The sequence below is a fragment of the Pezoporus occidentalis genome, unplaced genomic scaffold (assembly GCF_034315485.1).
Source record: "Pezoporus occidentalis ecotype Australia unplaced genomic scaffold, CSIRO_AGI_Poc_V1 ctg91, whole genome shotgun sequence".
Lineage (NCBI taxonomy): Eukaryota > Metazoa > Chordata > Aves > Psittaciformes > Psittacidae > Pezoporus > Pezoporus occidentalis.
Window position 1 is genome coordinate 2,128,506 of NW_026916273.1, and position 13,464 is coordinate 2,141,969.

A 13,464-nucleotide genomic window follows, 5' to 3' on the forward strand; every position below is an offset into this window, starting at 1 on the left:
TTAGCTTTTAACAGCTAGTAAAAAGTACATGTCTATACCTTCAAAATAATTGATCTGAGCAGTCATAATGTTTTATAGAAGAGTGGTAAGACCTGTGATGGAAAGACCTTGCTAAAAAATAAATTGTGAAAGATTAGACAGATCAGGATATTTGGTCACTGCACAAGAAAGGCAGAAAATGTGCAGAGACAAGGTGGAGATATAAAAGCAGATCAGATGGCCAGTGTGTTTTGGAGGTGCTATCTTACCTGAGGAGATTGACAGACTGAATAGGAGAACACAGCTATACATTCAGTCTTTCTTCTGGTGACTACATTCTAAGCAGGAATTGTGCATTGACTTCCATGTTCCATATGTGCTGTTGTATCATGGGTGGAGTTGGGGCAGGTTAAGTCCAAGAGCAGCCTTTGAAAGGGGAGAGATCTATTAGAATTTGAGTTGGCTTAATACTGCTGACTGACAGCTCTCTCCCCAGTGCCTTGAATGTTGGTGGCAATTCCACACATTTAATTTCTAGGTAAATACTTTTTCATGTCTCTGGTTATTTGTTTTTCTCCTGTCAAAACACCTCATCAGGAAGAGCAAATGTAAAAGTGCAGCCCACATAAAGCTGCTCTGTCTGGAGTGATCTGCAGAGGTACATGCAAAGCTGAGTTAATTTTTAAACAAATGAATTTTTCTTATATTGTGCTTGTGCTGTTTGATGGTGTCACTTGCAGCATAGTCATAGATCAGAATTTTTACAAGTTGATTAGCTTGTATTTCCCTGGCAGCCTTGGAAGCAAGAAAAGCTGCTGCAGAAGCAAATGCAGCAAGACATGGCTCAGAATACAAAATGGGCTATGGCACTAGTTACTCAAGAGGGGGGAGGATGTTGCACAGGTAACCACAACCAAAGAGAAAGCTGACATTAAAATAAAGCCTCCAAATATATTAGTGAGCCCTGACAAGAGCTGCAGCAGGGATACAGATGGAAGAAGTCTGCCAATGTTGATCAGGCAGCAATGGTTAAAATGAGCTTTAAAAATCTTGCACCTGCAGCTTGCTGCTTTTTTAAGCAGGAAACTACTACCCTCTCCCTATTTGTAAGAAAGCCACAACTTGGTGTTTGCAAAGTTGTCAAAGCCGCTGTTTGATCCTTTTGTTTTAGCGAGTTTTACACACTGTAGTGAACAATTTAAGTGTATATAATGCTCTTTGATCAGTCTAATCAACTCACCAGTAACGTGTGCAGGTGTTGCTGAACAAAATTTAGTTTAGTACTATTTTTTTACTGAGAAGTCTAGATACTAGCAAATGTGGGCCAAACTGGTGGATTCTTGGTGACAGTTTTGTGCAAGTTGCACCCCACAAGGGGTTTATTTTGCTCTCTGCTGCCATTTCAAGACAAGCCAGCTGAAAAAGCAGCAATGCTTTTTTTTTTTCCCATGTGAAAGCACCCCTTAAATGCTTTCTAGAGAGGCTAGATAAGAATCCCACCCTTCCTTTCAGAGCATTGTTGTCTGTATAATGAAGAGTGAGTTAATCACATGTAGAATGTGAAAACAAAATGCGCCAGTTGTGTAAGCTAAATATAGTTGCCTCTAGAACTGGAATTAGTGGTGCCTTGTTTCATTTTGTTTTCAAAGCAGGGAATCATAAGGTATCAGCATCACCTGCTTCAGAGAAGGCTCTTGGGAGAGTAAATGGTTCAGACAAAACAGTACTATCCCTTAATTCCACTAAAAGCTTTAGTTTCATATAACATTTGCCCAATGTCTACCTCTGCCTAACTCTATGGGTCACTCTGTGTAATTCATTAAGTGTTGAATATGACAGGCATATTCTAAACCCAAATGTTCTAAGATGTCATATTTGCACAACAATGTACTAGCTCACCTGAACTCAAACAAGGAGTAAGCTTATTTCATATAACTGAAGAGGCTGAATTTCAGCAGAATTCTATGAAATCGGTAGATTTGTTTGTGTAAGTATCAGAAGAATGTCTGAAGATTGAACAGGTTTCAGATTTTACTTGTGTTTAATTAGAGCTCAGCATTATGCTTTGCCTTGCAGAGTAAGCAACACATTGAGCAACACCTGGTCATAAGACCCATGTAGCCTGTTCGGGTTAAACTGATGGAGTCTGGATGAAACCTTGTTGCAGCTGGAAAATTTAGTAATCTCTATTGAGGAAAAAATATAAAAAGGAATCAAAAGCCTTTTTAAATGCAACATACCAAAATGACTGGCATTAACAGTGAGACAAGGAGGCACAAAAGCACAATCAGTTCTAAGTTTGATGGCTTTGTAATGGAAAATAACTGGGGTGCTTGAAGGTAGTTGACATAGTTTTAGGTCCTTAGGACCTTAGTACAAAAAGTGTAAGAAAAGCAGACTAGAGAAACAACCTGGGGACGGGGAGTATTTGGGACTAGCAGATGTCCAGGGTGGGTACAGTTAAACTAACTGATAAATGGAAGGCCAGGATAATTGCCATGTTTGTGGTGTTAATGAACCCATTAAGCTGGTGCTTCCAAGACTGCCAGAAGTTATGAAGAACAATGGAGAAGTAAACGACCCTCAAAGACCACCATCACATTTTTGTATACATGCGGGAAACTTTTTGGAAAATGATATAATTCAAGCGTAGCCTCATGAATATGTATGGTATGCCCAGTGATTATATAAGGATGGCCTGAGTAGCAATACAGGGACACACGTTAGGAGGAGCTATCCCCGTGTCTCCCCGAGCCGCAATAATGAATACCTGCTTGTCAACTTGAAACTGTTGGCGAGTTTGCTCCTGGAGTTTTCTCCGAATCAGTTGTCATGTACCCAATCAGAAAATGAATTTTGTGTACACAAGACACATGCCCTGGCTAGTTACTGGTTAGCTTGAGAGGCCAAACAGCTCAGTGGATCCAGAAGGCAAGACAAGCTGGAAAAAAAAGAGCATGAAAAGGGAAAATCTTTGTGGACCCAGTATTGGCCAGAAGTGGTTTAGAACAGTGAATCCAAAAACTTTTATATTTAATTCCTGCTGTGTCAAGAAAACAGGTTCGCATATGCACTTTATGTAAATAACAGGACTGAACTGAGAAAATAAGACTTCCACATTTTTTCATAGGAGCCTGTCTGTAAAACCTTAAATATCTTCTAGGAATTCAGGTCAGGAGGGGATATTGACAACGAGAAAACCATGATAGCAGTATGAAAGCTTATATTTTAATGAGTGATACACTGACTTTCTCTTGTTTTCAAGCTCCTAAATTTCTGCCCTCCAACCAGTAATAGGACAAAAGGTATTTATCAGGTATTGCATTTTGATGTACACTTTGGGCAGAGTACTGTCTTATTCTCTAGACAGAAACTGAATAGAACTTCTATTAAGTAGGTGGAAGACAACATTTGAAAATGCTAAGTATGCATCATACCCTGAAAGACTGGACAGCATCACCCAATGCTTTGTTGCATCTTCTGATTTTTGCATTCTGATTTTCTAGTTTTTGTCAGATTTTTAGGCATGGAGTATGATTAATTTTGAGGATAACATTACTCTGAAAACCAATTCTTCATGTTTGTAAATTCAATGAAAGAGAGTGAGAAAGACAATCCGTATTTATTTGTATTGTTGAATGTTTTCCAGTGCACTGGAAGAGACTGGCTTCACTGTCTTAAGCAATCCTTTTGCTGACCCTTTTGTAGACTGCACCAGAAGCAGTAGAAATCTGGAATAAAGAACAAATTAAAATTGGGTTGAACACTGCAATTATAGCTTCAGTGTCACAAACGAAAAGACCTGCTGACTGGCTCACAGAACCTATCCTTTACTGAAGCAACATTCACCCTTGGGTAGAAGACATTAAAAAATAAGCTTAATGGCATTGTCAAGTTTGAAATACACAGTGCAAAAATATTGTTACACAAAAAGTTTTAGAGGTTTAGGGATAACTTAAATGTATCCTGCTTTCACCACCTCCAAGTTATCAACAAAATGGCAACATAGCTTTGGAAGACCATTGAAACTACAATACTTACAGTAAAACTTGTAAACAGGATTGTCAAACATCATGTTTTCTGATTCTCAAAAATTTTCCTGAACTAACTTATGTCTGTGCCAGTCATATCTGAGTGCATCTTCAACAGACACTAACCGTAAGTAAGTTACTCTGTGAATCAAGAAAGGATGCTTATCCTCCCTGAAAGGAATCACTTACTGCTTTTGGAGAACAATTATCTCATTTGTGTAAAACTCAGAATTTTAAGCCTGCTACTTTTGAGGGGGTTTTTGTTGGTTTGGTTTTTATAAGCTAACCTGGATATTTGAGAACTCACCTCCACAAGCTTTCCTCCAGAAATCTCTGAAGTATGGCGATAGTTGGGAAAATCAGCTACTAATTTCCCATCTTCCATTTTTACAGTTGCCTGTAATAGAGAAAGGTTTAATATTCCCTGGGGTTACTGGCATTTTTATTATCAGATACACAGTAAACAGCTGTAAACCTGATGCTGAAGCTTTTACCTTTAAAAATATTGTCGTGTATTACACATGCAGCTTCATGAACAAGACTAAAATGTTGGTGCTTTAGTTCTTATATGTTCACAATTTAAATAGAAAAATGTTCATCTAACAGTCCATCTAACAAGTAGCATTCTCTGATACCAACAACCTGCTTGCAAGCAGCACGAAAGTCACTGTGCACAAGTGATGTGGATCTTTACCCTAGATCCTGTACCAATTGCTGTTAAAAGCTTCTTCTGTATGGAAGAAGTATGCCAGAAATACTACAGCAGCCCAGCTGACCACCAAAACTAGGTATGTAATTCCATCACAAAATCAGTCTTGTCTGTATAACTAGTCAGTCTTATCTTTGCTTTTAGCAATAAAAACAGATGAGGCAGTTATACTTCAAGGGGAAAAAAAATTAATTTGCAGAATGAAGAGTGGATATATTCTACCACATACCAGAAAACCATGTTACTAACTTATGTATTGTTCAGCAACACTATACTATAAAGGCAGCGGTTTCTCTACTGAGTCATTTACTCTGCCTCCATCTTTGGTTACTTAATAGGCTTGAATTGCTGAAGTGCCAGAGTCACAAAGAATGGAATTTGGAGTATTTCAGAATTGTTAACTTTGCAATAGTTTGACCAAGTAGAATTGTGTCTTATTCTATCTGTCAGGTTTCACAAAGACTTCTCAAAGCCAAAGAAATAGTTTTTTTACCTTTCATAATCAGAAAGGTGTGACTAAAAAAGTTCTGGAAATCATGCAATGCTATTGTTAAGCTCTGTTTGCTACAGCTCTCTGATGCAACTACTGGTTTTCCTGTCTCTCCAATATGTATAAAACATTTATCCAGTTATCTACTGCAGGGTTTTGGACACCTCACAGATGCAGAGTTTAGCTATTCCAAACTGTCTTATTCCTTTAAATAGTTGAGAAATTAATAAGGTAAATAAAGCAACAATTTTACAGCAGGTTTTGTATCCAGATTTTGTCTGTGACACGAGCAGATCAGTACTGCGTAATCTTCCATCTTGCAAGAGGCTGCTTAACTTGCAGGTTGCTCTGTACTTCCAATAGGAAGGAGGATACAGAAATATTTTTTTCCCGACCTTCACTTTATACAGCCTTTTGTTTAAGGCTCAGGTACAAGTGACTTCAAAAGGTGAGCACTGCAGACAGGCATGGGGAAAGCTAGAGACCACAGCACTCCCCTCAGCATACTGCAGCTGCTGGACCATGACACAGCTGCCAACTAACTATAGAGAGTTGCAATGAGCATTATGTTTGCTTGAGCTGCAATACCAGTAGGTGCTTGACACTCTACCCTCATTCTTTATTAGTACATACAGTTCTGAAGCTGTAGTTCTCTTTAAAATCAGATTTAAATATTTTGCTAGGGGCATCAAGAAATGGAGGCAAATTCCATGTTTCTAAGCTATGACAGATGAGAAAATCAAGTTAAGGAAGATGTGCCTGAGACAGATTTGATTTTCACCCTAAATTAAAAGACAACTGAGACAGGGTAGAACTGAAGAGCTAAACGAATTTACCTTGAACTTTTTACCACCCATTGTCTCCATGTCTGCTTCCTTGCCAACTGTGAATATGTTGGTTGTGGTACGGCCTCCTGGGAAATGCTGTGTCCAGGTGAAGTCATTTCCATTTTGCACCACCTCAGTGACTATTTTGCAATTCCTTCCCATTTCAATTTTGTCACTGGGGAGACCTTAATCAATAGAAACATACAGTTTATCAAATCTAATAGCTTACTAGCTGTATTTGAATTGAAGCATGCTAATGGTATGTTTGTCCTTAGCAATATCAAAGCCCTGAGTTTAAATGACTGGTATAAAGGAAACTATAGGTACACAGCAGTGCATTTGCTAAAATAAGTTTTAGTCTTACATCCTTTTCCCTGAGAAGCGATAAACAGAATACATGTATAGATACAATATATGTGCAAATAACCCCTTCTATTAACCTCCACATGCAGATGAGTGCAATTCAACATGTATGACCTTTTGTATGTGCCTTTGCTATGTAGCTGCACATACCTATTCACTATGTGCTAGTGCTATTTAAATTAATAAACACAAGCATTGAACTTATGTGTTCAGATCACAGCGTCCATAAAAAGCTTTTATGGGGTAATCTCTGAAACAGATTTGCACAGTCTTCTGAAAGCATTCACAGAAACCTGTTACTGTGTAAGATTTTGACAAGTGTTTTCATACTAAAGTTATACCCCTACTCATGAATGGGACAGAAAAAGTTACCTTCACAATCATCAAACTGCAAACAACTTGCCCCTTCATTTTACTGTCACTGAAATGAAATACTAATTCTGTAAAACAGGACTATTTTCTGCAGCTAGCAGTGCTCAAGTGCCATAAGAATGAAAACTGAATCGCCTTGCTGAAGTGTAGAGCGCTTCTACCACTTTTAGCCCCTGTGGATCTCAGCACATTTCAGTAAAAAGCACTTCAAAAAAGGAGAAAAAAAAAAGGCTTTTTAACTAATTTATAACCTTGAAGTCTTACACCCACAACATACTCACCAATCTTCGTCACAAAGTCATCATAGTTCTCATCGCCTTCAAACTCGTATTTGCCTGTAAATGCCATGTTGCCCTGGTGATGTGGCTTGTAGAGCAGAGTAGCAGCTGGAACAAAGAATGGAGATGTGCAGATGGCTTGAGGCCCCGGTTTTTGTAAACCAGCCCAAGCTGTTCAGCCCACCTATATCCACACCCCTTGGAAATATACTTTTATGATGTGTGTGAGTCACTAGCATGGATGCCATTGACCTGTATGAAAATCAAGGTTATAATTCAATTATACATCCTTGGAAATAATGTGGAGATCAGCAGAAATCAGGGACAAAAGCTCAGTTTCCATTTTAGTGCATATTTAAACAAAGTGATACATTTTTTCTTTCAAGATTCCACTGCTTTTTGCATTCAGGATAGAATAATGGTAAAATATGTTAAAAGGGGAGAAAATGGCTTCGAAGCAGTGTCCTGAGATTTCAAAATGTGAAACAAGCTGCACAGATTCCTAAGTAATTCTGGCAGGATATGGGCAGTGAGAGGGTTCAGGGTAAATTACTGCACCTGCACATGTCTTAACCTTATCTCCATATAGAAAAAAAAAAAGAAGTATAAAATATTTTACATTACTCAGATATAAAGTACATTAGATACATCCATGGCATGATGTTCGCATACCTTATTTAATATTGAGAGACAAACAGTCTTGTGTATTGCTTAGGAAGTGTTTGCACAAGGTATAAAAGCTATATTTTGGAGCAGCAGAGTTCTGATTTATGCAAGAGAATCATATGTTAAAAGACAAGAAGTCTGACGGATAATTTAGAATGCATACAGGAGGTGTCCTGTGCCTATCAAATCCACTGTCACACACAGTTAGCAGGGTAGGAAATTCCCAGCTGCTGTGGATTGGCATAGCTCCACTGTTTTTAATCTGAGGAAAACTATTCCTAAAATTTATGTGAGAATGGCACCATAGATTGGAATTTTTATTTAATTAATGAATTCAGGAAGGAACAGAAAATCAAAAAGGAAACTCCCATTTTGCCCAGTTTTATGAAAATCTGGAGTAATACATAACGCAAGTTCAACAAGTGTTGCTATGTGCAAAGTGGGTTCCATTTCTTAAATGCAATTAATTTAATCCCACATGCTAATACAATGATATGTCTATTTAGAATAAAGAAACTATTCGGAAGAACAGGAACATAGACTAAGTGATTAAAAACATGAAAAACAAAGGTCCACTAAACTTCACCACTGCTCTCCTTGGTGTACTTTCACATTAATGTATTCTATCTAACCATTTCTGAATTTCTAGTTAATACTTACCCATACTACACTCTATCAGAGATCGAGACAAGATTCAGTCATGGAATGAGACTTCAGAAAAATGTTAAATATCATGTATCAGGGTATATCATTATGGTTAAACTCTACAAAATAGAAACACTGTTACATCTAATAGTTTTATGATCAATAACACTGTCTTTGAGTTCACACAGTCAGTTGTACACTCCCTCAGCTCTAAATCCTGCATGTTGGAGGGCGTAGTGTAGTTTGCAAGCTCTTGTACTGAACTGAGAAAGAACGGTGCCTCTTAGCAAATGCTGCCTCCTACAAGTCTTCTCCTTTATGGTCACATACTGGCTGTCTCTTGATGCAGCCTCACAGATTTGGGACTGGATATAGATTATGTCATACCAGCATTAAATTCTAGAGGAACTAGAAATAAGTCTGCCTATATCCAAATATTTTGTCACAGCATACTACAATAAGCCCTTAAATCAGTAAATGTTGGGGGTTAAGGTTTCATTAAACTTAAATATATTTGCTATGTACTCATATATTTAATGGCATATCACATGTCAGGGTATGCTGCAACTCAATGAAAAGAATCCTCTCTAATTTGTATTATTTTTTCAATTTTACTTGCTAAGCTGCTTTCTTCTGTACAAAGCCTCCGCTGGTCCTAAGTTGTACGGCCTTTAAACCAATGACAGAATTCACAGGGCATGTGAGTTTTGAATAGGAAAACATTCCCTGCCTTAGGAAAATTTCTGCAGTTTCAACACTTTTCCTTAGAGGGGAAAAATGAGATGGATTCAGAAGAACACACTGACTGATGGGTGTAAAGTCTGAATCAGGCAAGAAGGGGGCTTCTAATGGAAAAAAAAATTCTGACCAGAAAAAGCTTCAGAAAATTCCAAGTCAGTTTTATGAGAGATTATACCTGTGCATAGTAAAGAGCTTACCTCATGCTCATGGCTTGGGAATTTATGTTATTTCTGGGTTGGTTTTTTACCTACTTCCTTTTCTGAAGTCTGAGAGAAAGTAACTTGAAAATCTTACATTTCCTATGAAAGAAAACATTACACTTTCAAATGGAGATGCTTTTTTTGAAGTTTTTTAAAACTTTTTAAAACATTTGCTTGGGGGTATGTGTCTGGCAGGAAAAGAGTTTTCTGGAGCAGATGCAGAAAGTTAACATGAGTGAAGCAGAACAGGATCATGGTCAATTTGTAAAATCAAAATGGAACAAATGTCCCAGGAATTACTGCCTTCCCACCCCTAACCCTTCACTCTCCCCATATTTACTCAGATTTAAATTTTACCATGCTGTGCAGTGGCTGACTATATTGTGCTAGAGTTCATGATGCCACAAAAGCCATACCATCTGCTGTCTGCATGCAATTAAAAGGATGTATCCATACTTGAAATAAAAAAGAGCCACATACCTTCCCTCAGTGAACATTTTCTGTGTCCTGTGATTAGCATTCAAAACACAGGAGTGTGGGAGAAAAGTAAGGAACTGGGGGGCTCTGTATCTATTACAAATACATGAGATTCAGGGAAGGGAAAGAGAAACTTTTTTTACCACCAGTGTTTCCTTTGCACTTTTGATGTCTGTAAAATGATTGTGACTATCCCACAACCATATTTGATACTTAGGTTTTTTAATTACAACTCTTTCAGCTTAATCCCAAAATTGCTGAATTTAATAACCAATTGTGCAGGAGCAAACAACTGAAAATGAAACTTTATCAGCTGGACCCAGATGCTTAGGCCCTATCTAAATAAAGAAAACCAGCATTAGTATGGAAAACAAGAACATACACAGAAGCCTCAGTTCTCACTTCCATGGTAAAGCTAAGTAAATGCCAGTTAAGCTACAGCAGTGTAAACTATATACCTTTAATAGAGGCAAACCCCTAGTAATTTCAGTCATACACAGATTTGAAAATACCATTTAGAGGAAAGTACCATTAAGCTTATTTCATACATGGGAAAGCTGAAACACTGAGAGAAAGTGACTTATGAGAGCTTATCGTATAGTGAATGGATGATGAAGGCAGTAAGAAAACTTAAGTGCAGGCACTAACCTAATGTCCACAGTATAGCACATTACTTTCAACATTCTTATAATAAACAAGCCTTCAGAAGCCAACAACAAGAGCTGTGAAACACCATTTGCTTCTAAACAGTTTCACACTTCCTCACTGATGGGATGTGAGAATCCTTACAGCTGTTTAGCACAATCGGCTAAGCAAGCAAGCCCCTAGTTAAAATTCTTATCATCTCCATGTGGCTCAGTGTATACTGAAAGATAACCAGGTAATGTCCAGTCCCAGCTGTGGTTTGGAGAGTGGGTGACTGCTGAGTCTGTCCTCAGCTTAGCTGAGCACTGAAGGCTTGTCTTGCATTGGGCTCCTGCTGTTCCAGAGAGACATGCACAACCCTGTGAAGAAGGTAAATGAACTCAAGCCATAAACTCTTCTGTTTACATAAAACATACTGGGAAACAATACTACTGGCATAGTAACACCACGTGGACCTTGGAGGATAGATCGAACTGGATAAGAAAAATGCCACAGCTCTGTGGAGCAGGAAAACGATAATCAGAGTATATGAACAGTACTTGAGCCTTTATGTTCTCTCTCTCAAGATCAAATTACATTGATAGCTTCTTGCAATGTGATATAAAAATGCTGACATCTACACAACTATAAAATACTTAGAGCTTGCCTGCAGTGGGAATGTTGCAGCATAGAGCCAGTGTGTAGTATAGTAAGTTACCAATGAGTAACTATTTGACTGGGTGGGTCATTCTTGACACACATAAAGTATGAGTTTATTCACCTCCAGGGAGTTGGACACTAACACTGTACATGAGATTTCCAGAACAGGTTACCAGCATCCATCCAAACAATAAAGGTAAGGCTACACAGTGTTAATAAATGCACTTGCTCTTCCTGGCTGCTCAGGATCAGAATCAGCATAGAATAAGTTCTGAGCGAACATGCAGTCATCTCTACCTGTTTGTGCAGAGAAGTCTTTGATGTGCATTGTGAATTTGCACCTGTGTTTCTGCTCACTTATTCCAAAACAAATCCTTATTTTCATTCCTGCCTTGTTATAAAAATGTAGCAAAATTCAATAATGTATTGGAGAATGAAGAATTTCACTAAGTGGCCTTCCAAACACTGAGTCAGAACAATGTTTATTCCAAGAATAAAGGAAAAAGAGGCCCTCTGAATTTACTGCAGTCACAGTCACTTGTACAATTGTGTTAGTTTTCAAGGTCTCTATCTCTTAAGTTTCAGCTAAAACCAGTATTCATTTAATGACCTTACACTTTGCATTTACAGTATTATTTTCCTGCCTCTTGGGAGCTGTCAGCATGTAATGTTGCTTTTGCATACCCCTACAGCAGTGCTTCATCCTTGGTGTGCTGATCACTGAAATAAAGGATGCAGAGAACTCCAGAGTTATCCAGTAAAAATAAAATAAAATAAAAATCCATGTCTATGTATACATGTATTTTAAATACAAGTATTTAATCCATTTTAACTGCTACAATGTAGTTGAATGGATTAAATTTCTCCTCTCTTATAAGGAAAGATTGTGGGAGCTGGGCCTATTTAGTCTAGAGAAGACTGAGAGGGAATCTCCTTAATGTATATCAATATCTCAAAGGTGGATGCCAGAAGGATGGTGCCAACTCTTTTCAGTGGTGCACAGTGAGAGAATGAGGAGCAATGGCCATAAACTAACACACAGTAAGTTTCACCTCAACATAAGGAATAACTTCTTTATGTTGAGGGTGGCAGAGCACTGGAAAAGGCTGTCCAGGAAGGTTGTAGTCTCCCTCTGCAGAGACATTCAAAACCCACCTGGACACATTCCCATGCAACCAGTTCTTTGTGGCCTTGCCTTGGCAGTGGGTTGGACCAGATGATGTCCAGAGGTCCCTTCCAGCCATAGCAATTCTGCGAGTCTGTGAATGTAGAGTCTGCACTCTCCTGCAGACAACCTTGGCTATATCATTTTTGTGCTTAACAGAACTCAGTTCAAATCCAATTGAATTAACAGCTATAACTGAGACTAGTGATAAAAATAAAAGATATTTCTCTGGCACAAGGTGAGAATCATAACAGAGAAAGGCAAAAGAATAAAAAGCTTCAGGTGCAAAAGCTGACAACAGGTTTCAGAAAGTGCCATTATCGTCAGCGTACTTGGCACTGTCATTTTCAACGGAGAAAGATGCAGCTGTTCTTTATGTAGGTCACGTCAACTACCGTTGTTCCATAGGAGACTGCCTGCCATCTGGTGGCCTACGCTCAGGGCCCGGATGGCAGGGAGTGTGTCCTGCTCAGCCCTCTCCTCACCCATGTAAACCCCTGACTTCAGTTAGAACATACCAAGATCTGCAGTAGCCCCGTGCCACAGCTGAATCTCAAAGAGGGATTGCTTATCTCATTCTGGTTATAATCAGCTCAGTAAGAATCATGTTAAATATATTATTTATACTGGTATAATATATAAAAATATATCAGTTATTTATACAAGCAATTACCTTCATATATTTCATCTTGGGATATAGCTCTAAATGAAGATGATTTCTTAAGCATTGCTTTATGGCAGCACTGACATATCATATAGCATTAGCCTTTGCTTAAACACAAATCCATTTGTATTGCTATCTTGCCAATCAACAAGACACAGGACTGTGCTTCACACAGGTTTAATGCAACATTTTAGGTCAGGGGCCAAACACTGGCTTCCCTGGATTCAGGGGGAATCATCTGCAGTTGAACCAAAACTTCAGTGTAATTAAGTGACTTTATGTGCAAATGCTGTTTGCAGCCCGCTGGCATTTGTAAAACCCACTGAGTGGGTTCAGGTGACAAACACAAATAAGAGTGTGCATGTTTAGAGGAACAGTGCTGCTTGCAGACAGAATGGAAGGGTTACAACCTTACTCTGTGAGGTTTAAGATGCACAGACACCTTAGACCTCTGATTTTGTCTCACCAAGCAGGACCCACTCCCCCCCCCAAACAACTGAAACCCATGCATTCATAGTTGTGCTTACCTAACTTTGTAACCTGAGTCACTCTCCCAACATCAACATAATAAAT

At 38.5% G+C, this 13,464-nt stretch overlaps 1 protein-coding gene across 8 annotated transcripts in view; it reads right to left on the reverse strand.

Moving 5' to 3' along the window:
- The window catches only part of FABP6 (fatty acid binding protein 6), a 56,588-nt gene that overhangs the window by 17,233 nt on the left and 25,891 nt on the right, over window positions 1–13,464 (reverse strand). For 7 of the 8 annotated variants that reach the window (XR_009962113.1, XR_009962115.1, XR_009962114.1 and 4 more), the window contains 4 exons: window positions 7,053–7,157; window positions 6,046–6,221; window positions 4,318–4,407; window positions 249–407 (listed from right to left, as the gene is read on the reverse strand). Coding sequence is in view for 1 of the 8 variants with exons in the window: in XM_062605321.1 (XP_062461305.1) it covers window positions 3,657–3,710; window positions 4,318–4,407; window positions 6,046–6,221; window positions 7,053–7,157 (425 nt within the window). In the remaining 7 variants the exon portion in view is untranslated. Of the gene's footprint in view, window positions 1–248; window positions 408–3,187; window positions 3,711–4,317; window positions 4,408–6,045; window positions 6,222–7,052; window positions 7,158–13,464 lie in introns of those variants that run through there. The other variant, XM_062605321.1, reaches the window with a different exon arrangement.